This window comes from Onychostruthus taczanowskii, unplaced genomic scaffold (genome assembly GCF_017590055.1).
Source record: "Onychostruthus taczanowskii isolate IOZ18803 unplaced genomic scaffold, ASM1759005v1 scaffold25, whole genome shotgun sequence".
NCBI classification, from domain to species: Eukaryota; Metazoa; Chordata; class Aves; order Passeriformes; family Passeridae; genus Onychostruthus; species Onychostruthus taczanowskii.
The window spans coordinates 3,481,663-3,506,019 of NW_024499796.1; the positions used below are offsets into that span (position 1 = coordinate 3,481,663).

Consider the following 24,357-nt stretch of genomic DNA (forward strand, 5'->3'; position numbering starts at 1 on the left):
AGGGAAAGGGAAAACTCTGAGTGCCACCAGAGCCTGGGTCAGTGAAGGCAGACTTGGCAGTGCTGGGCACTGTGAAGGGAGCGGTGACAAGGAGGAGGGGGCACATGGATCACCGCATCTCTGGCAAAGCCAGGAGGGGAGCAGAACCCAGCTCTTGGTTCTGCAAGTACCCAGTGCCAACCTCTCATCCCTCCTCTCCTGTCCATACAATCAGGGAATTATTTAGGTTGGAGAAGACCTTTAAGATGACTGAGTCAGACCATTAACGCAGCACTGCCAAGGCCACCACTAAGCCATGTCCCCAGGTGTGACACCCACATGTCTTTTGAATCCCTGCAAGGATGGTATAACTTCACTGCTGACCTGAGCAGTCTGTGTCAGGGCTTGTCACTACTTTTGGTGACGCAATTTTTCAAATATCCAGTATAAACATCACCTGGGGCAACCTGAGGCTGTTTCATCTTGCCCTACTGCTTGTCACTCAGGAGAAAAGACCAACCTCTCAGTGTCTCCCCTCAAAGCTCCTTTTCTCCAGGCTAAACATCCCCAGCTTCCTCACTGACTTGTGCTCCAGAACCTTCCCCAGTTCCTTTTCCTTCTCTGGACACATTTCAGCACCTCAATGTCCTTTTTGTGAGGGGCCCAGAACTGAGCCCAGGATTTGAGGTGCTCTTCACCAGTACAGAGTACACAGGGACAATCACTGTCCTGGTCCCTCTGACCACACTATTGCTGGTACAAACCAAGATGCCACTGGTCTTCTGGGTCACCTGGAGACACTGCTGGCTTCTCTCCCAAATCTTTATGGGCATCAACTTTTCATCAGGTGGACTCAGAAGACCTCAGGGAACCCCCTGACAGCTGTGTGGGGACATGGGTCAGGGGACACGAGTGTGAACTGACCATGGCAGGGCAGGTTCTTTGCAGGAAGAGCTCATGTCCCAACCCAGCTTCCCAAGGGATGAGCATTCCCCCAAACCCTACACCTCCCATCCCACAAGGAGCTTCCAGAGCCAGGAGACACAACCCTGCCATACACACACAGAGAGCTCAGCAGCATTTCCAGGCTCAGATTCCCCTGCCCAGGGACCAGCACTGCTCCTCACTGCCTCCCAACCCACAGCCCAAGCCCCAAGGCACTCTCCCTTCCTCCACATCCCTCTCTCATCTTCCTCCTGAGCTCTGTATGGGCCTGGCACCGCTCCCTGCCTGCTCGTGGGGCTGGCACTGTGGCAGCGGGCAGGGCAGGAGGGACACAGCCCTGCCTGGCCCAGCCCTGCTGCTGTTGCGTGGCAGCTCCGTGGTGTGTGCTGCGGGATCGGCTGTGGGAATGCAAATCTGCGCTTCCCCCGCCGCAGCAGCGCTAACAAGATAATGAGTATTTTCATCAGCTGCACAGAATACAAACATCTGCACAGGCTGGGGGAGCGGGGAGCAGAGCTGGGGGGGAGGAACAACTCCCTGGCATCCCTCACTGCAGGGGCAGCAGCTCCACTGCCAGGGAAAGGAAAGTTCTGGTCTCTGAGCCAGGAGAAGCCCATGGATGACATTCCCTCAGCTCCAGTGGGTGCTGGCACTGTCTGACAGCAGTGCCTTGGCTCTGGGCTGTGCTGGTGTCTGTAAGAGCTTTCCACCCCTGCCATGAGACCTTCCACCATCCCAGACTGCTCCCAGCCCTGTCCAGCCTGGCCTTGGGCACTGCCAGGGATCCAGGGGCAGCCACAGCTGCTCTGGGCACCCTGTGCCAGGGCCTGCCCACCTTCTGATTCAGTAACTTCTTCTTCATCTAAATCTCACAGTCATGGATGTACAATTGGTTTTGGGCTCTGGCTGCAGGGGCAGCCACTGTGGCCATCCCTCTTCCTCTTCCTCCCTCCTCTTCCTCCCTCTCCATGCTGCCCAGGCACATGCTGGGAGCAGTGGGGCTCTCACAGGCAATGACCAAACAGCAGAGGCTGACCCTCTGTGAGGTTTTCCTGCTACCTGCACAGATAGGAATGAACTGGAGCAGCTCAGAGGTGCATCCAGAGCTGGGATGGGACAGCAGGAGCAGGAGGTGGCTGCAATGGCCGTGTTTACCAAGGATATGATGGCCCATTTCCCAAATCCTACCTGCAGCTGATGCAGAACCAGCTGAGAACTCCAATATTTGAACAATCTCTGTTACAAGAACAATCTCTTCCATCCTGCACCCCTGCATTGTCTGACACCACACCTGCTTTAGTTTTTGTAGAATAAAAAATGCTCCCAACCTGCTGCAGAAGCATGTGGCTGCAGACTGGGCAACACCAGCTCAAAGCCACATAATCTGTCATCCTTTTTGGTGGGATGAGAACTTTGAAATGGAAAGGGATGCAACAGAAACCTAACTAACTGATGGAATGCTGTGCTAATTGCATTAGTCATTTATACACTGGATTGGAAAAAACCTCACTTCTGAACCTGGCCAGTGAAGATGTGCTCAAAATACTGTGTGTGTCTGTGGGCTCTGAAACATCCCATACATCCCACAGCAGATCCCACCTTCACAGAGCTGCTGAACTCCTAATAACCCCTTAGCTGCTACTCAGGACCATAGCATGAGGTGTTAGCCTGGCTTGGAAAGACATCATTGCTTCCAACTAGCGTGTCTGAGGCTTCAAAGTTGTGAACAGGTAATAGAACTGCAGCAACAAACAATAAAAAGATGAATGAAATGGAAGGCAGCCACTGGAAAAGAGATCCATCCATTATCCTGGCCTGAAGGGTAATAGGTAAACAAGGCACTGGTGCACTGGCTGGCGCTGAGCTCACGAATAATAAACAGCACAATTATAACTCCTGTGCTTGGAGGTTTCAAAGAGAGGGAGAAAAATAGTGGAGGGGGAGAAAGGGTGTTAATGTAACCACTTATAGACATGACATTCGTGTTGCTGAGGGGAAAGCAGGATGTCCCTGCCAGGGCTGGCCCGTGAGCTCCAAGCCAGGGCACCAGCAAAGCCCCTCCAGCCTCTCACACCCAGGTGTGAGGCTGAGCCCCATCCCAGTGCCTGGCAGCACCCACGGGTGGGAGGGCACCAGGTGAACAGTGGATGGGTGGAGATGTTTCCCAAACAGCCCTGGCAGGGATGGCACTGAGCTGCCAGCTCACCCTGCTACCACTGCTGGTTTATTGAGGGATGAGAAACATCGAGGGGAGGAGGAGACAGATTTAAAACGAACCGGCCAAACTGCCCATCAACATCATGAGAATTGCTCACATCATCTCAGTGACCTGACAGCACAAATGGAGCTGTGTGGAGGCAGAGCCTACTGGAAGCACTGGGGCAGTGCCCATCCCTCGCTGCAGCACCCCTGGCAGCTCAGCACCACCTCCAACCTGCTCCCTTCCCTTCCCCAAGGCTGCAAAGAAGCAGCAGCCCTGTTTTATAAATGGGAATAGGGGGAACAGCATCCTCCAGGGACTGAGTTGCAGAGGGAAGGGTGATTCCAATTTGCAGGAAGGTGCTCAGCACGGCACAGCACGGCAGCCCTGGCTCCTCCACAGCCATCCTCCCTGGATATGGAGGAGGGAAATGGGATATGGAGGAGGGAAACCACTTGGTGCTCAGCAGGGAGGGAGCACCAACATGAATGCTCTCCCTGCCTCCTGCCACCAAACCATTCAGGCTCCTTACCTGCCCTCAATACCTCCCTGGACTCGCTGCATCTCTGCTGGGAGGAATCAAACAGGGGTTGTGTGGGTGTTCCTGTGTCCTCCTGGGGCTTTGCCAGGCTGGAGCAACAGCCAGGATGAGAGGCAGAGGTAGGGATGGGAAGGGATTCTAGTAAGGGGAGACATCTGCTCCCAGCTGCCATGCATTGCCCTGACATCCCATTTGCCATGCTGCAATAATCCAGCAAATAAAGCTGGCTCCACGGGCAGTATTTTGGGATTTCTCCATATTAATGGCAGAAATGCAACAGTCTGAAACTGCAAACAGCTTTTAAACAAAAATATCTATTCCCTCATGGCAAAGAGACAACGCAAAAACAGATAAAGAATGAGCAAACAACTCATTTGGAAAATAATTCCTCAGTGATTTGGGAATGGCACAGGGCTCAGGCTCTGCCCCACCGTGAGGCAACGGGGGGAAAATCACTCTAATCTAGTCTTTAGTGAGCTGCATCCATTGCTGAGCCTCTCAGCTAGACCAGGAGGTGTGACTGGAATAGATCAGCTCCAATCCCATCTCCTTATTAACCTCACAGAGCACTTTGCCAACGGGAACAGCCTTCTTTAAGGAGAGGAGAGGGGTGCCCAGAAGAAGATGGCTCTGAATGTGCTTTTGGCTCAGCAGTGGAAGGACCAAGGGAGGCTTCTGGTGAGTGATGGAAGATCCCTCTCCAGTCCCCTCCCAAAGTGCCCATGAGGGACTGCACAGGAGAAGCATCACTGGAGGAGTGCTTTGATTTAAATCCTTGCAGTAAGGCAGCAGCAGCAGCAGCAGTGATGCCATGGTGCATTCCTCCAAGCAGGAGCCTTGATGCTGGCATGTCCAACAGAGCAGCTGAGCACCCCGACCTCCACACAAGCCATCAGTGGTTATTAAACCACCTCAGTGCAGGAGAAGCTGCCCACAGAGCTCCTAGCTGCTGATGGCTGGAGCAGAGCTGCAGGGATGCTGTGGAGCTCACATCCTGCTGCGCTGTGGCTGCATTGTCACTGATGGATGGGGCAAAGGGTCCTTGGCACAAGCAGGAAGGGCCACGTGAGCAGGGCCAGGCTCTAGGCAGCACAAGGAGGTGTTCCATCAGTGCTGGGGTGCATGTGGAGCACGTGTGGAGCACACAGCAGGGACCAGGCTGGCTGCTGCCCAGCCCTGCTGGGGTACACTGGCCTCAGCAGCCAGAATCTGCTTCCTCCACCCATCCCCTGGGTGTTGCCATCTCCTCAGTCACACAGCTGAAGTCTTTGGATAAATGCTTGAGCCCCTAGGATAGAATGACATCTATTAAAGGGGAAACACAACATCTGAAGCAGCACTGACTGCAACCACACGTTGGTCTGAGACCTCCCAAGCTGTTCTGTATCTCACATCCATCAGCGCTCCGCATCCTGAAGGTACCCAGTGCACATTCCCAGCCTTTCCAGCTGGTCAGATACCATAAAGCCATCACTGCTACACCTGGTCCATCCCACTGGTGTGCTGAGCTGTGCCAAGAGGACGGACCAGGCTCTGCTCAGTGATGCCCAGCAGTGGGACCAGAAAGAGGTGATGGGCAGAAAATGCTGCCCAGGAAGTTCCATCTGAACATGAGAAAGAAACTTCTTTACAGTCCAGTGACCAAGCACTGGAACAGATTGCCCAGAGAGGGTGTGGAGTCTCCCTCACTGGATTATTCAAGAACTGCTTGGATGCAATCCTGTGCCCTGTGCTCCAGTTGGACCAGATAACCCAAAGTGGTTCCTTCCATGGAACCTGGTCCATTCTGCAGCCACCAGAAGGGCAGAGACTCTAATAAATCAGTGCTGCAGCCCCTTAGGTGGCAAAGAGACCTCCCTGACCCTCAGGGGATGGAAATTCTGCAGTAACTGGTAAGTGTTGCCCAGGCCAGGGTGTGCAAGGCAGCTTTTCCCAGCACAAAGGCTCCCTCCCCACCCCATGCTGACATGCCTGGCACATTGAGAATATCCTACTTATTAAAGACACTGAGGATGCGGCGACATGGGAAGCAGACACCATTCAAAAGATTGTCACATCTGCATAGCTAAAGGATCCCAGCAGTCATAAATCCCTCTAAAATACTCAGCCCCTTGTTCTGATAGCAGGTTCTTGCTCCTACTTCGCAGAAACAGGCTTTTAATCCCTAGTATTAGGCAGCTTCCTGCTATGTTTCAAATGCACCAAATTAAGGGCTTCTCTAACAGCTGGTGTCTTAATGCTCAGAGAGGTTCTTGAATATCTATGAAAATCAGAGGCAAATTACATCTTTTAGTTAATAATTTCTTCTCCATTAACCTCCTTCTCTTCCCTTGTTAAGGAATGATGTAATGGTGCTTCCACACCGTGACCTGCCGACACCCCGGCAGCCTGGCCCTGGGGGAGGACACTGCAGGGAGCTGAGCCCTTCTCATCACTGCCTGCTGCTTTTGGAGCCTCACTCAGATGGGAAAAGGGTGACCTGGATGATCTTCCAGGCTGCTGGAAGCATTTCTGGAGCACGATGTGCTGCGAGCTCTGCAGAGCCACTGCATGGCGCGCCACAGCCAGCACCACGTGGGCAGCTTGGCAGGATGCTCCTGCTCCAGACCTGCTTTCTCCTGCTCCTCACTGCTACTAACTTAATATATAATAACAAAACAATTACAATTATAAACACGTTAGACACAAACACAATCATCACAGTTATTTCTTATGTGTTTTAGCCTGAAAAATAAAAATTAATAGCACCTTTAAGCTCCCTCACAAAGATTAAAATAACTACCTTATATTTACAAAGTAAACATATAATTCTCATTACAAAACCAGAAAACAAAACTACAACTATTCATCCCTTCATTATACAAAACCCATCACAATGTAAAGAAAAAATCTCTTGTCTCAATAGAGAACAAAAAGGTACATTTTTTATTAAAGTCACAAAAGCACTCACTACCCTAAAATTAACCTAGAAAATAAACAACCTAATATAAGTAAACCAGTAATCCCTAAAAGAAAACCCAAAAACTAAGTAGTCTCAAAAAAATCAGGAAAAAAATTACAAAAAAAGCCACATTAAGACAACAAAGAATCTGTAGAATTCCTCATGTTCATCATTCACCAAAAAAAAAAAAAAAAAACCAACCCTCTAATTTTTAAAATAATTCTAATTCTAGGACTAAAGAAACCCAGCAGGCTGTACAAAACACTTGGCTGTCACTGCACAGCTCCTCACTGGGAAAAGTTTCTCCCCACTGCACATCCCAGCCAGCCTGGCAGGAGTGGGGCCAGCCCTGGGAAGGAGGACTAACAGCCCCTTTTTAACCACAAAAACTGTCAGGCAGAGCCCCAAGGAATACCTTCTGGCCCTGGAAGGTGCCATCCCAACACCTCAGGTGTTTTATTCCAAGGGCAACCCCAGCAGGAACTGCCCAGAGCTGCCATCCTCAGGATGCCCTCAGAGGGGAACACTTGAAGCAGCCACGTGCCCCAGGAAAAAGCAGCCCCACAGACAATCCTTGTGGGCTTTCCAGATGGAATTCAGCCCTGAACAGGGGATACATTTGCTACCTGGAAGGAACAAAGCATCCCTTAGACCCACCAGCTCATGGAAATCTTCATCTCTGCAGCCCTGGCTCTGCTCTGATGGACCCACTGACCATTCTAACATGAGGGAGAGCAAGCAAAGAGGAATCTGCTGGGAAAATTGCCTTTGTGTCCCGCCAGTTCTCACTCCCAGCAAAAGCTTTTGCTGATGCAGTTTGTAATGCCTCTGTCATCAAGAGAGCAGAAGGCCAGAGCTGAGCTTGAGTCCACAGCCAGGGAAGTTTTGATCAGCTGGGCAAAAACACCTGGAAGAACTCTGTGGGCAGCAGAGATGAGGACCCACAGGTCCAGCTGAAATCAGAGGCAGCAATGAGGTGTTGGTGCCTGAACAGGAAATAAACTGTGCTGGGCAGGGAGAGCTGTGTCTGGCGGCGGTGTGGGCTGGAGCCTCTCCTGACTGATTAGTGCTGCTGCTTCAAAACTCACAGAGCCACCCTGGCTTACACCTGATCAAAACACAGCTGCATTCAGAAGACCTGATGAAAAATAACTAAAAAACTCACCTGCCAGCCCTGAATTCAGCAAGCTCTCCTCTGTGAGCCCTGCAAGGTGAAGGCATTCACCTTCAGCTCATTTACATGATTTATCATGCTATATCCACAGCTCCTCCCAGCACTGTGATGGGGGCACTGAATAAAACCAGCTGGCACAGGCTGGAAACACAGCAAAGGAAATGCTCTTTCACACCACACACAACCAAACAGCTTGTTGTTGCAGGATATCACAGAGATGGAATACATCAGTGCTCAGAAAGAGATAAGGCAACACCCCTGAGAAAGGCCCACAGAGCCCAGCTGGATGTGTCTCATGCTGACAAGACACAGACCAGCCCAGGAGGGTCCTGTGCTGCTGCCAGAGGGAGGATGAGCAGGCAGGAAAGCCATGGATGCTCCTTGTCCTCTTGCTCTCTCCCTCTCATGAGCAAATCAGAGATGCTGGCTCTGTCCCACTGGACCTCGGTCCCATCTCACCATCCTGATATTCCCAAAACGAGGAGCAGAACCAGGACATACCTGAAGGTCATCTGGAACACCTGCCCTTGGTTGACATGCTGGCTCCTGTTGTTGTAGCCGTGCAGCATCTCCCCAAAAAGGGTGTCATTGAACTTGGCATCAGCCTTCAGGCACTTGGGGCCCTCGCAGATGTCAGACAGCATCAGGCAGGACTTCCCATCCGGGGCCAGCTTGTACTCCTCCACACACCTGTGGGGCACAACAGGCCACGGGAGATGAGCCAGGCACAGAGCAACCCACCCCACGAGCCTCTGCCAGCCCAGATAGCACCACCAACACCTGCAGCAGTTGTTTGGACATGGGAGGGGTCCAAATCCTCCACAGAGCCCAAATCCTCAGCCCTGGCTGGGTTGGTGATCAGTGAATGGGGGCTTGGCTCCCAACTCCCCTCCCTCCTGCAGCAGCATTGCCCATCTGCCTGCAGTGACGTTTTGTGGGGCTTGGAGCACCCTGGTCTGAGGGAAGGTGTCCCTACCCATGGCAGGGGGGTGGAATAAGAGGAGCTTTCAGGTCCCTTCCAACCTAAACCATTCCAGGATTCCATGCTGTCCTGCCTGGAGCTGCCCCCATGCTGGAGAGCAGAGCTGAGCCCACTGTGTGTCTGCTGCTTGGGTACTAACATCCCCCACACCACAGCAAAGCAAAATCAAGTTCCTTCCCCTTCTTCCACCTAGAAATACCCTCCTGCAAGGAAGCAGCTCCAGCCTGGCTGCTCCTATGCTCTTTGATCCCACTTCCAAGCCTGTTCTGGATAAGATTCACATGTTCATCTTCAACTGGCAGGAAGGGAAACTGATGCAGGCAGCAGGGATGTGGTTTAACTGCAGACACTGGACACCTCAGTGGAATCTTTTGTAAATGTGCCATCCTGCCTCTCCTCCTCTTCCACCAGCCTTTTTGTCAGTTCCCACCACACTGGGTAACTTCTGTTCCCTCCCCACAGCCCCACTGCTGTAACACCAACCCCACCCCTACCCAGGCTTGCTTCCCTCTGCCCTTCCTTTACTGCATTTTACTGCAACCAGAACTCCCACCCGTCTGTCACGCTCTTCCTTGCCTGTTCCCAAGGCACATGTCAGCCTTGAAAAGGGATTATGAAAAAAAAAGAAGAGGAAAAAACCCAAAAAACAAACAAAAACAGAGAAAGAGTCTCTGTCCCTGAGGATGCAAGGCTGAAATGCAGATTTGTGTGGATGGAGACCATGGAATGTCCCAAGATCTTCTGGACCCTCCCCTCAAAGGGTGCTGGAGTCCACATGAATTTCTAACCCTTCTGCAGGCACGGAGCAGAAAATGTGCTCAGTCACTCTGCGCTGCTAAACAATAATAAAAAAGGTAGTGGGGGTGGAAAAATAAACAACAAAGCAGCAAAAATTGAATAAATAAAGGAGAAACTGGCACAGGCAGAGCTCCCTGGGCTGCTCTTCCCAGGGACCAGCCAGCACTCAGAGCAGTGTGAGGTCTTTGCTGCACCTGCAGGCGTCGGGACATGACGGATGCTCCTCGGAATTACTGCTAGCAATTCATTCCCCTCCTTGCTTGTGGGCATTTTCTTTCCAAAAGGGCTTTTTTTCCCCCTTCTTCATCCTAATCTGTCACACTGGGACATGGAGTAAGTTCCTGAGTGTGCCTGAGAGTGTGAACCAGCCGTGGGGCTGGGGCAGGCGATGGATGGCTGCAGCTGTGCAGAATAAAGCCAGATAATCACTGAGCTCCTTTTAGAGCACACTGCAGCCAGGGAGATTTTCCTGAGAGAAAATGCTAAATTGTGTAGGATTATAAGATCCCGGCCAAAATCAGGGATGAGACTCTATTTTTAAGGGAGGCACAAAAAAAAAGTAGCATTTTTTAAACAAATCCTACACCTTCCCCTCCAACACACACACAATGCACAATTTTTGGGTCCCTTCACAGTGAGTCACAGAACAAACTGTACTGTCACACACTGGGGGAGAGAAGGAAGGTGCATCTGCTCACACTGCTCCTCACACTTCCCTCAGGAAAACCAGGTGCCTCTATTCCCTGCTGGATGTCAGCTCCATCAGCAGCCTTTTTCTTGCACACTCAAATCCAGGCTGGGCTAGGCTGTGTGGCACAGGAGGTGGCCAGGGATGGAGATTCACAGAATTCACAGAATCACTGGGTTGGAAAAGACCTTCAACACTATTGAGTCCAACCCAGCTCCAACAGCTCAACTAAACCCTGGCACCCAGTGCCACATCCAGGCTTTTTTAAAACTCATCCAGGGATGGTGACTCCACCACCTACTCGGGCAGCCATTCCAGAACATCATCAATCTTTCTTTAAAAAACTTTTTCCTAATATCTAGCCTAAATTTCCCTTGGCCCAGCTTGGGACAAGATGAGGTCAATGAAAGACATGCAGTAATTCCCACAGGAATTACTGGAACATTGTGGAAAATACAAGAATTTTTGATTATAGGCAAAGACAGAAGCAGTATTTTGGGGCTCATAATTTATCCATCCCTTGTTTTAGAAAATTTTAATGAAGAATTAACTGTTTTAGCTCAGGTTTTGCACCAACCAGTGGTAATTCCTGAGAATACTCCAATGGCCAAGGCTATTGCTTTACCAACACACATCACAGAGCAAGTCATGCCCGTACAAGATCAGCAAGTGTTGTTTGAACAGATATGAACAGAAGATATGGAGACTGCTGTTTTTTGGATAAAGGATACTGGCTGTGATCAACCACAGAAAACCTGAAGCTTGACTTATAGTAACAAAACAATAATTATAGGAAGGGGTTTCTTGTTGAGGAGCCTTGGAGGGGACTGACTGTGGAAGAGGTTTTACAGCGACTTCTGTGAGCCAGAGAGAAGTTTGATAAGAGGGCCACGTTCACCCCTGAAAGAATTTTCTACTAAGGTCGTTGACATAGAAACCAAGAAAGAAAGAAGGATAAATAAGAGAAACCTGCAACTGCCTGTTCCAATGAGCACTTTGTTTGTCTTTCCTGACCAATGAGTAAAGTGTAAACTGATGAGTTTTGTAAGAACGTATAAAAAGCATGCAGGCTATAACAAAAACAGTTTGAAGCCTGCTGAAAATGGAATGCTGCTTTGTATTGTGACTGTCTCAACTATGACAACTGCCTAGAGGGGACTCACCCACAGAACATGAAGATGGTGCTGGAGGAGGGGTCGTGGGGCAGAGGCAGGGTCTGCTGCAGGCAGAGCTGCTCGCAGCCGCCGTTGAAGCCGTCGGAGCAGTCGATCCCTTTGGAGTAATCGTAGCAGCCGGTGCCATCCTTCATGGGCCGCAGGTCCTCGGGGCACTGCAGAGAGACAGGGCACAGGAAAGGTCACCTGGGCATCCTCCCCCACCCTGGAGTCCCTGTGCCTCTCAGGGCACAGCCCATCCCAGAGCCAGTGCTGCTGAACTCCTTCTCCATCTGAAGGAGAGGAGTTTGTCCTGAGTGACGGATGGGGTAGCCCTGCATCACCTCTCACAGCCCTTGGGAAGGGGGCAAGGCTTTGGTCTGCTGCCAATGCCTTCCGCCTCATCCTCCCTCTGTAAGAGGGTGAAATCCTTGGGACAGTAAAACTACACAGCAATAAATCCTTAAGCTAGCATGGGGTAAAACTTCACAACCCTCTGTGTTTTCTCCCTGTTCCTCCAAAATGCAGAAAAATCCAGTGCAACCCAGAAATAAACACCTCAACACCTGGGACCAACCCAGAGAATCATCTCAGTGCTTGGGAATGACCTAGAAATCCATCTCAACCCATGCCAGGCAGTCAGCAAGCATGGCCCTGGCATCATGCACAAAAGGATCCTGATGCCTGCTGTGGGCAGGACCAGCCCATGGCAGAAGCAGGACTGAGGCAGCCAGGATGGCAGCCCAAGCTCATCAGTTTTCCACAGCTGAGGGAACCATGGCTCTAATTTCTAATTGCAGTTCCCCAGCTTGTTTTCCTTGCCCCAAAAGATAAAAGCCAGCAGATGGCAAATGCCATTGATAAATTGTCACCCAGATTAAAGCACACTCCCATTTTTGTTATTTATCCCTTTTCACCAAACAGACACGCACACAAACAACAACAAAAAGGCCAGTCCTTGAAAAAATAAATAAATCTTGTCTGGGAACAGCTCACAATTAAAAATGCATTATGGAATTTCTTGAAGATGAGTTAGACTGGAAATGGCACAGGTAGTGATGAAGGCAGTTTATAAATGGCCTCTGTCAAGCAGAAGAAAGGTTATAAAACCACTACACCTCATGCTTAAAAAAGAAAATCACTTTTCTATGTGAGCAAAATGCTGCACATATTAATAAAAGTTCAGGAGATCCTGGGCCTTGCACTCACTAACACCGGCAGAGTCCTGATGGGAGATGGGCTCCTGAGCCTTGCTCACTCATGGCTATTTAAGAAGCAAACAGAGACAGCAGAAAGGGGCTTTAGAGACTCCTGGCCCACTCTGAGCCATCCCAGAATACTAGAATGTTTGGGTTGGAAGAGACCTCTCAAGACCATCCACTTGCAACCCTGCTACCATGAGCAAGGACACCTTCCACTATCCCAGGCTGCCCCACACCCTGTCCAGCCTGGCCTTGGGCACTGCCAGGGATCCAGGGGCAGCCACAGCTGCTCGGGGCAACCAGGGCCAGGGCTTCCCCACCCTCACAGGGAAGAATTTCATCCTAACATCTAATTTAAACCTCCCTTCCTTCAGTTTAAAACCATCATACTTGTCCTACCCTGTTATAAGGTTCATCCACACCTTTCTCTCCACCTCCTAGAAACCTTGTGCCACTTCCCTACAGCAGCAGTATCAAAACTGCTTCTGCCCCACTTACAGCAACTGGGGTGTGTTGATCTCTGTGCCAGCTGTCCCTCAGATCCCTCACTGCCTCCTGTGCCCTCAGCTCTGAAGCTTGCAAACCTCAGCAGCATCCTTGGGGACACCGGGTAAGGTGAGAAGGGAAGGCACAAGGCTTGTCCATCCAAAGGGTCTTGGCAGCAAAGGGCTCTGGAATAGGATGCTGTCCATCCCTACAGAGCAGGCAGGGTCCCAAAGACACAGCTCTGGAATTAGCAGCAGAAAGCAGCAGAAGACTTGGGAGCAGGAGCCTTTCCAGATGCATACACAGAACAATGAAGGAGGAGAGAACACTGAGAACAATCTGTGCTTTCCACGACCCCAGAGCTGCCTGGGAAACAGCACCAGGATGAGAGTGTTTGTAAATCTACAGATCCATCTCTTATCTCCTGTGCTTTCCTCCTTGTCTGCTGTAAGAGCAGAGCTGTGCAAATTGGCAGAGAGGATCTCCCTGGAGGACACGGGGAGGTCTGGCTGCAAACAGCATCCCTGCTCACGGCACTGCATCCGCTCTGCTGCTCTCCCCACACCCACAGGGATGGGGGCACGGCTCTGCTCAAGTTCCCTCTGGGGATCCTGTGGGATATTCCAGGGTGCTGAAGGAACTGGATGGGATTGTAAGGCAGCAGGAGCTGCAGGACCACAGCCAGAGGATCAGTCACGGCTTTTCGGCGCTGTCACTTGGAATTCTTGCCTTGGCACAGATCCATGTGCTGAGCTCAGCACCTTCTCCAGCCCAGAGAGGAAGAAGATGGTTCTTTCCCTGTGACTGGGTTAGTGGGTCAGCAAAGCCCTCCCTCCCTTCGTCCTACTCTGCTTGAGGCCACCCTTGGGATATTCCTCCAGTTTTGGCTCTTAACCACCACGAAACGTGCTTCCTTTCAGTTCATAATTATGCATCCTAATAGTCATTAATTACAGCCGGCAAATAGCTCAGCACAGCATTTGCAAAAGAAAGTGCTCCTGTCTCTCCACATCCATCCCTGCTCAGAGCAGAGCTGGCTCTCCAGTCAGCTGCTGTGCTGCAGCATGGGGCTCTCCAGGGACAGAAAGGGAAGCCAGGGAGCCAACGTGAAACCTCGGGATGTGTCCCTGCCTAGGAGAGCCAGGGGAAGCAGCAAACTTGGCAGTTAGTGCTGGCCAGGCAACACCAGCCTCTCCATGGAGGGGTTTGCAGGGATGAATAGGTGGATGAAGCAATTACTGAGCACAACAAATCACAGAATTGTTTGGGTGGGAGAGTACCTTAAAAATCAGCTCACCTCCCCTGCCATGAGCAGGGAAGCCTCTCACTATCCCAGGCTGCTCCAAGCCCTGTCCAATCTGGCCTCGGATACTTCCTGGAGTAGCCATAGCTTCTAAGGGCTTATAAATGTTTGTAACACACCTCTCTGCCCCTGGAGCAGAGGATTTCACATTGGGACTTCCCATCAATAGATCAGAGTGGGGAAAAACTGAAGTCCATTTGAGTGCAGCTATGTTCTTGCCCACAGAAGTGAGAAATGACCATGGAAAAAGCCAGTTTGTGCTAATCCTGACTCCCTGGTGGATCAGCTTGGGCTTCTGGATGGGTTTGGAAAGCCAGCATTCACCCTTTATACACTGTGCTTTTATAAAGGAGCAGATCTGTTCTTGCTGACATTGATTTGCCTGGCTTGGGCAGCAGAGAACCAATAATTACGGTGAGTTTTAATCAATGCCCCATCAATTTAGGTGCAGTTCAATTTGCGATCTGCCTTGGCAGTGACACAGGACAGGGGGCTCTGTTGGAAAATGATTACAAAATCAATAAGAAACTCGGTCAATAACTCTGTCTGGGCGAGCACGGGTGGCACGTCCCACCCTGGTGGGAGGAAAGCTGTGCCCCAGCAGGGCCTGGGCAAACACCTCTGCACACCCCTCATCCACACATGGATTTATTGAGCCACAGAAGCAAAGGGATCCCACACACTGTAACCCAGAGATTCAAAAGAAAAAGCAGTTTGTGGTTTACCACGTTAGACTCATATTGCATGCGTTCACTTCCAATTCCCAGCCCATCCTTTATCCACGGAGCTGACCAGGAAATATAGCTCAGAGCTTGGGAAAAGGGTCTGGTGCTTAATCCATGCTATGGAGAGGAAAAGGAGGTGTAGGGGGAAGACTCCAGCTCATGGTCTGCTCAAAATCCAAGGAGAAGCTGTTACCATACAAATATAATTCCACGCTCTCGCAAATCCAGTTCATCTATGCAGAAGTGAACTGATTTCTCTGTGCCGACAGACAACCCTGAAAATTGCTCTTGGCATTGGAAAAGAAAACTTTCTTTTCTTGTTGTGTGTTAGCACTGATAACACAGGTCCTGAAGGCTAAAGATGACCCTCAGCTCCAATGTTCTGACCCTGCTGCTGCCAAGGGGTCTGAGGAGAAGGAGCCACCTGCAGCTCCACATGGTTTGGCTGATGGCATAGTTGGACACCAGCCCATCCCCTCCCATCCCAGAGCACACATGTCCTTATTCCTGTGATTGCAGTCAGCAAATGAATTTTGAGTACTCACAGGGAATGGATGTGCTGAATAGGAAGTGCTATTTTTATCTGTTGTTTTGCAAAACAGGCTTTTTTCGCTTTTAAATGACATCTCCAAGGTGACACAGAGTAGCAGATTTGGCAGGGCCTGCTGCCACATGCCCACAGCCACCCCTGGGAAGACACCAGATCCAGCCTCACCTGTACACAGGGGCTGTGGTTTGGAACTACAAAATAGGATGTCTGTGCCCACTGTGCCCACTGCTGTCACCCAGCACAGCGTGTGGCACCCTGTGGCCTCCCGCCACCAGGACTGGGCACAGCTCCTCTGCCCAGCAGCACCAGCAGCATCCCCAGCACGGCCAGGGCAAACACGACAGGAGGAGGATCACCTCTGGGGGAAGGAACACAACACACACCAGAACCTGTGTGAGACTGTGCCTTAGGAAAATAAATGCCTGGACAAGTCCCCGCTCATGTAAAGTAAAAAAGGAGCCTTTGCTCACTTTCTCGTTTGCAAAGCTCATTAGCAGCAAGATGGGTGAGGGTCACTGGAAGGCAAATCATTACTGACACGGATCCCCCAGGTGGGAGCACATCCGCTCTCCTCCATCTGAGCTGCCTGCCAGAGCTGCTCAGCTCAGCTCAGCTCCTCTCCTTCATTATTAAGTTTAAAAACCAGAATACTTTATTAAGTGTTTCTGTAGAGAGTAAACTGCCCTTTTTGTTATTCCACTCTGTTTTCTCAACAACAGCAGCCTTCTACTCAGAGCCTTCTGTGTCAGGTGCTGGAGGTGATGCTCTGGGTACAGATGAGAATATCCCCACCTCTTAAAACCACAGAGGGAAGCTGCCACCAAACCCCACTCCCAGTGCTGCTCCAGGCACCTTTCTCACACCTGGATGCCTCCAGAAGTGAGACCCCGGATCCCAGGCTGCATCCCCAGCACTGCTGGCCCAAGGCAGCACAATCAGCTGGTGGTTCAGTGCCACAGAGCACCAGGACCATTTCCAAAGGCCCTAATGACCCCCCTTTGTGCCGAGTCCTCAGCGAGGAACCTCCTCAGCGTGAGACAAAAACATTAATCCGAGACACTGCTAAGGTACAAGCAAGTGCCAGCATTTTAATGAGCTCCTGTCTATGCACTGGCATGTGTTTATTTGCTTGTTGGAGCTCAGAAATGGTACAAATGCAGTAAACCCCTCTGTGTCCATATATATATATATATATATGGACAATTCTAGCTTATTCTGCCTCGTTTTCTTGACTCAGAAGGCCCCTGGTGAGCAAAGCTCCTCAGCAGCAGCAGGACAGAGCGTGGCTGTATGCTGCTCAGTCTCTGTATGTGAGATTTATCCCTCCTCTAGCAATATTTGATAAAACAGGTCCAAAATGCTGGTTGCTAAAGGGCTCTCCAGAGCCTCCTCAGGGCAGGGATGTCCCCACCAACCCCAGTTGTGGCAGAGTCCTTCCTGACACCCCACTGAGGGAGGAACATCCTTCCCAGAGGGGAACATTACAACAATTTTCTGAAATAACAGTCATTATCTTCCCACTCTTTCCCCCCCTCCCTCCTTTTCCCCTGCTTCCTTTTCCCTTTAAAGATCATCAATCATTATTTTAGCCTCAGAAAATCAAACCCATCTGTCTTGCAGGCTCCCAGGAACATGCTGCTTGTGCTTCTCAGCCTGGTCCCCCTGTGAAAGTGGGATGGGGGATCCATGGAGGCAACATCTCCTCACCTCTGGCCAGCACTCCAGGGAACCCTCCCAGGCAAGTCACTCTGTGTATGTGTGCACCTCAGTCCCAAGAGGGAGGGATTTGCTTCAAGCAGCTGCTGGGATGCCTTGCAAGCAGGAAGAAGTGTTTCTGGAGCAAGAAAATCTGCTTCTCTTCCAGAAGTCACCACCAGCCCATTTTGGGGTGAGCTGGTGTCTCCTGCCTGTCAGAACATTTTCATTCACAGCAGAAGCTGGCACCTCCAAAAACCTTCAGGAAAACAGAAATTCAATCCATGCCACACTTGACTCACCCATCAGGGTGCAGCCCAACCACAACACTGCACATCAAATCCTATATCCCAAACCAATCCCAAAGCCCCAAGCCAGGTGTGATCACAGCACACCAAGCATCCCAGCCTGGTGAGGAGCAGAGGGGCACTGACCAAGCCTTCAAGGAACACTGCTGAAGAAGCCACTGCTGGACAAAACAGGGCTTTTATCATCCCAACCACTCCTTCCCTGTGCAGGCAGAGACCTCCAGCTCACCTTGGTGCTTCCTGAGCTATTCCCCTTGCTTTTAAACCAGCCACCCCTTGCCCACGAGGTGCAAACCCCCTCTGAAAGCAAAGGCAGGTGGGTGGTTTGCTCCCACCCACCACCAGCCCTGACCCCAACAGCCTCCTCCTCTTTCCTCCTCAAATCCCATTTTCAGCACAGGTATTTACCTGGATTAACAAGCTAAAATCCAAAACCACAGGTTCCTTGGAAGGGGGCTTGCTGTTGAGCTCAGGGGGCTTCTGCTTCCAACCACAATGTACAAAAGGAGTCAGCTCCTGCTCCAGGGAGCCAGTGAGACTTTAAAGGGATTAGGAGAGACTGGTTTCCTCATCTTCCCTCCTGGTGTGTGCATCTCTCCCATAATTAGCTAGGTGCCTCTCAAGGCAGGGACGGGTAAGTTTTTATTTTTCAATGAACAATTGTCTGTCAGAAAAATGCAGATGTGATGAAGCTTAAGTGCTTTGTGGGATTCCATCAATTACATCTCAAAACTCATTGGGAAATTAGGAGAGCATTTAATTTTGACAAGGTTGAAATGTTTTGGTTTCCATCATCTAATTTTGTTTTTATTTCAGGCTGTACACTGGGATAAAGCAATATAAAACAAAGCTCCAGATGATAATGGTGGAATTAAACATTTCCCTCTCCTTTATAGAAAGGAAATGTTTTAAACCAAAGTACTTTTAAATTTTCATGGATGTAAGGCCTTTCTGCACAGCATTTTGGTTTGGGCTGAAACTCCCAATCACCCCATTTCCCCCCAGGAAAAAAAGTTCTCAGCATCACCCACATAGTTTCAAAGCATCTCTCTATGGTCCCTAAGCCACCTTTGGGTGTCTTCCCTAAATGTCTCCCATGCAAAACCATGACACTTGTGCTGGAAGGAGGAGATGAAAGCAGGAACACTGCCCTGCTCCTTCTTTTCTAATTCCATTTCTCCCCAAAATGGTTACGCTCCTAAATGAAGCCATTTCTCTGCCACACTCTGCAGCAGTGAGGAACAGCCCATCATTCTGGGCTGGGAGAGAGCAAGGGAAGGATTTGCCCCAAACAAGCTAAGGCTTATATGCCTGTGTGGACCATGCCAGATCTCTCCTCCTTCTGTGTCTAAAGAGGCTGGGATCAGCACCACACCAGTGTCACTGCAGGCCACAACTTCATTAAGTGACTCTCTGGTGGATGCTCTCCCTCCTGCATCCTGCTGAGCCAAATTCCCTCCTTTGTGATGGGCTGACCCTGCCATGGCAGGGAGGAACAGCTCAGGTCATTCTTGTAGGCTAACAACACTGTTTTCTTGCTCAGACTAGAAATAAATCCCTGCCAGAGGCAACTGAGCCTGTGAGGATGAGCAGGGTTTCATGTCTGTGCAGAACAGCAGCACCCAGTGCACAGGCTGGGCAAGGCTCTGCCAGCTCTTGCCAACACCTCTCCCAAGGTGGGATGGCTCCTGGAGCACAGCCCTGCTTTATCCCTTCCACATCCACCTGCAACGTCCCTGGCTCCTGGAGCACTCTAATGTGACTTAAGGAACTAACTCACCAACCTCTGCAGGCACACAGATGCTGCAGAACCAGCAGCCCACACCACCTATCCCCCTACTGCAGTCAGGCTCCCACACCCTAAACAAACAAGGGACTAATTCTGGTAATTCTTGGCCCAGGACCCCGAGCTGCCCTCCTCACCCCCAGTGAGGCAGCTCATGCCCTTCTGCTTCTCCAGGTGGTCCTCACAGTGAGGAGACCCCCATCCTGGAGGCACCGTGGGGCTCAGACACCTGGGCCTGCTGCTGCCTCCTCCTGCAGTGATGCTGAGGATGCCAAAATGCACTGGGAGAGAACAGAGCACCTCCTTGCCCAGCTCATGTGCTAAGACCAAAGCTCCCACTCCTCTGGGAGAAACAAAAAAAAAAAAAAAACCAAAAAAAAAAACCAAAAAAAAAAAACCAAAAAAAAAAACCAAAAAAAAAAAACCAAAAAAAAAAACCAAAAAAAAAAAACCAAAAAAAAAAACCAAAAAAAAAAAACCAAAAAAAAAAAACAAAAAAAAAAAAAAAAAAACAACAGCTCACCCTTTTTATTTTCAGTAAGGCTGCAGTCCTGCCTTTCTAGGCTCAAAAATGCACCTGGTCGTGGGGCAGTACATGGAAGCACCCCCCTGCTCCTCAGGTGGGTGAGAGGACTGGCACCAGGGAGCGAAGCCAATCTGAGAGACAGCTGGGGAAACCTGAATTTCAGCCATGATGCAGGTGTTTCCTTCCGTCTCTCAGGGCCAATTCACAGGTTTTCATCTCAAATTATAAATCACCAACACACGAGGGTTAAGCATTTTCCCTCCTTCAGCATCCTCCCTCCATGCTGTGCAGCTACCACAGTGCCAGCAGAAAAGATCAGCAATATTTCCTTTATAGGATATAGTCTGAATTATTCCTCTAGCACACTTTCTCCTGGTTTGCTGTGATCCCTGCAAGATGGTGCAAAACACACACAGGACTCAACATGCAGAGTCACTGGGTTCAGAGAAATTCACTGGGATTTTGTTTGCTTGGGAAATTCCCACAGCTTGACCAGGTCCATCAGCAGTTCCAGAGTGCAGCAAGAAAAAGCAGCATGGAAGCAGGTTTTCTAGAGCTTGGGGGCTGTTTGGTTATGTTAATACTCAAACACAAGGCTCCAGATAGCGATGCCAAGGTCTTGGCAAGGTTGCAGCTGATAATTCTTAAAATTACCTAAATATAAAAAAGGCCTCCGATAAGAAAAGAACTGCAGAAACCCTTTATGCACTCATGCCATCTACGGGGTACACACAAAACCAACAGAAAACCAAGAGATGGGGGGAAAAAGGGATCCCATTGGGGTGGGCAGGTGGGGAGCTGCCACCCCTGAGGGTGGGAACCCTGCTGGAGAGGCTTTAGGGTTTCAGGTGATGCCTAAAAAGGAGGATTTTAAGTGAGCAAAGTGACTCACTCATTCCTCCCCATCATCAGCCCAAGGAGACTCAGCCAGGCTCCAGCACGAGCTGTGAACAATCCACCCTCAACTTTTTAACCAAGACCTTTTAAGGCCAAACAATTAGATAATGGCAGAGCCCACACCACTAAAATCCCAGAGATAAATGCATCCCAGTCCTCCCAGAATTACTGGAAGCCATATTAAGGGCATGAAGGAACTGGTAACAGATGATGATTATACATAAAAGGAATAAGAAATCTTTGAGATTTGTGCTGCTCCCTGGTTGAGCCACTCGGCTCCAGCTCTGTGGTGTATTAATTGCTTACAAGGCTGCATGTATATTTTATGCTCAGTACCTGCCTGGAACATTTGTTGGATTTAGCCTTGATTGATGAACCACTGATTATATACTTCTGTGGTCCTCAGCAAATTAATAAACTGTTGACTGGTAGAGATTAACAACATGTCATGATTTGTGAATCTGTGTCCAGAGTAAAGCTGGAGCAAACCTAGTGCTAAAATTAGTAGGCAAATGCTCCCTGAACTCTATAAAAAGGGGATAGCTTAATTAAATTACATCCCGATATTGCCCATAGCACTTACCAAATTGGCAAATTGAGTTCACAGCAGTTCAGCTTCAAAACTAACTGACATCCCTGAAAATTTGCAGCACATGACCCCATCCCTTCTTGCACTGGAAGCCCAGCTCACACCCAGCAGGCACCAGCAGTGGGATGAGGAGGGACAGCACAGGAGTGGGCAAAGAAAGTACCAGAATGCCTCAAACTGAACCTGTGTGAGCTCTGAGGCTCCACTCCCAGCCCCTCTGATCCCTCTCAGCACCATGAGCATCACACAGGGCTGGGGGCAGTGCTGCCAGCCCATCCATTAGGCTTTTCCCTGGCCAGTGGGCATGGTGCATGGTCAGAAACATGGAGACAGCTCCTTCCACACCTCTCCTCTCTCCCCTCCTTTGCCAGGGACTGACAACAGGTGATGAGAATAAAACACTGCACAGGGTTGGGAGAACTGGGAAGCAGCATGGGCTGGTGTCAGTCCAAAGGGAAGCAGGGAGACAAAGGCTGGGATGCAGTGTCTGTCCCCACACTCACCCTGGGCAGCTCAGCTCTGCTGTCCTCAGGCTGGCACTGGGGAGCTTCACCCCAAGACTGGGAGCTCTGGAGAGGGACAGAGCAGCCTCATGCTCCCGCAGAGGAGAGAAAAAGGAGTGAAGAGCACAGTGGGGAGAGACAGTCTCCTGTCCCCATGGGATGCAAGGCCCAGGAGCCTGCTGTGATGTGTAGCATGGGGGTTCCTGTGGTCCCCAAGTGTCACCTCTCAGCCACAGCTCTCGGGGAGGGGATGCCCTCCAGGAAAAAGCTGCTGCTCCTCCCTTGTCCCCTCCATTCTCTTTACACACAGATTCAGTCAGGCATTACAGAAGCTGGGGTCTGTTTTCCCCAGGTGACACGGTTTTCCTTTTCTGCCTCTCCACATGCCAGCACTAGGGCTGTAATTTATTGACAATTTCTATCCTAATATATCCTGACTTTAAAAAGAGGCACCACTTCCCAGAGGCGTGAGGTGATCAGAGCCCTGATTGCTTCTGACAGTGCCTGGGCAAGGATGTTGGCATTCAGAGCAAAATAGCACTGTAAAAAAGGGAGAAAACGCCCCAAAAAACTAGAAAGGCAGTTGTTCCCTGGAAAAAGGGGGCAAAGAAAAAAATGGCAATGGAAAAAGAAAGGAGGAAGGGGAGAGAAGCAAGGGGGAGATGGCACCAGGTTGCTGATGACACATCAGACTGTCATGCTAAATGGCCTTAACAAGCAACCTGAGAAGGGGATAATGAAAACACCTCCCCCAGGGACAGCACGGCTCCAGCCTGACCTTTCCCAGCTGCCGCGTACAAACATCTTCAATAAATAAAGAGACACTTACCTCCTGTCTCTGCTGAGACAGGAGGGATGTGGTGAGGGGCTCTGCCTGCAGTGAGGTGAGGGGTTCCAGGGGTTTAGTAGCAGTGAATGTGTGGTGGAGGGGCTGCTGGAGGGGCTGACAGCTCTGGACCCCCTCGGGGGTCACCACAGCTTCCTGGCAGGCAGAGCCTTCAACAACAGGCACAAAGGGATGCTCTAGGTTTGCCCCACTTCCCAAGGCTCTGTCCTGTGGCTCTGCACATCATCCTGGATTCACACAGGCTCCTCAGGCAGGGAAAGGATGACTTTGATGTCTGGGTGAGGTGCTGAGCTCTGCTGCTCCCAGCTGGAAGCACAACAAAACCCCTCTGGGCATTGGTGCCGGGAACACCTCCCTGGAACTGTTCACAGCCAGGCTGCACTGGGCTCTGGGTAACCTGGTCCAGTGGAAAGTGTCCCTGCCCACGGCAGGGCTTAGGACACGATGACCTTTAAGGTCCTTTCCAACTCAAACCCTTCTAGGACTCTATGATTCAGAGCCGCTGCCCAAAACTAATGGTCTGGGGTCTAGGAGATCTTCTAGACTCTGCAAAACCTGGGACTCAGTAGATTGTTTGGTAAGACATCAGCATGTTCAGAAACAAGTCAAGACTCTGCGGGTGTCAGAGATGCCCAGAGATGGATGTTGCGGGGGGATGCTCCATCTTTCTTCTCACTGGGAAGCACAAAGCAGGAGAAAAAGCAAGGCAGCTTTCCATCCCTGCTCCTTGACAAGCAAGAAAATTACCACCAGCCTCAATTTTTTTTTTTTCTTTCATTTGCTCATCTGGGCACCTGGGCTGCTTCCCTGGAGTCCTTAAGGCATTTGTGCTTTGCCATGAAGGCCCCAGGACTGGGGGAAGTCCACCTCCAGCCCACACATCCCCTCAGCCACAGGAAGCAGGAGCAGGTCACATCTCCCTCTGGCTTGTCCCCAAACCAGAGGACAGCCCTGAGAACCCTACAGCCCCAGTACCAACCCCACAGCCCCAGTATGTACCTCAAAGCCCCAGTACTTACACTAGAGCCCCAACAACAACCCTATAGCCTCAGTACTCACCCCACAGCCCCAGCACTCACCCCACAGCTGCAGCACTCACCCCACAGCCCCAGTATGAACCCCAGAGCCCCAGTATGAACCCCACTGCCCCAGCACCTATCCCACAGCCCCAGAACCTACCCCACAGCCCCAGTATGAACCCCACAGCCCCAGTATGTACCTCAAAGCTCCAATACTTACACTAGAGCCCCAACACCAACCCTATAGCCTCAGTACTCACCCCACACCCCTAGCACCTACCCCACAGCCCCAGCACCTCCGCCACGGCCCCAGCACGTACCACACAGCCCGTGGAGTCCACCTTGCGGTCCGACACGCACTTGAAGTTGCGGGTGCAGCCGCCGTTGTTGCGGGAGCAGTCGCGGACGGGCCCGAAGGAGGAGAGCAAGTCATTGATGGTTTCGAAGTAGGTGGACAGCATCGCTTCTTCCCTTGGAGAGAAAAGGCACCGTTAGGGCTGGCAGGGAGCTGGCAGGGCA

General features: G+C 50.7%; 1 protein-coding gene across 1 annotated transcript in view; it reads right to left on the reverse strand.

Annotated features, from left to right (window-relative positions):
* Positions 1-24,285, reverse strand: part of ASTN2 (astrotactin 2) — a 149,481-nt gene extending 125,196 nt beyond the window's left edge. The window contains exons 1-3 of the mRNA XM_041406669.1: positions 24,159-24,285; positions 11,412-11,578; positions 8,282-8,470 (exon numbers count right to left, since the gene is read on the reverse strand). Coding sequence (XP_041262603.1) covers positions 8,282-8,470; positions 11,412-11,557 — 335 coding nt within the window. The 5' untranslated portion in view covers positions 11,558-11,578; positions 24,159-24,285. The remainder of the gene's footprint in view (positions 1-8,281; positions 8,471-11,411; positions 11,579-24,158) is intronic.
* Positions 24,286-24,357: the final 72 nt, after the last annotated feature.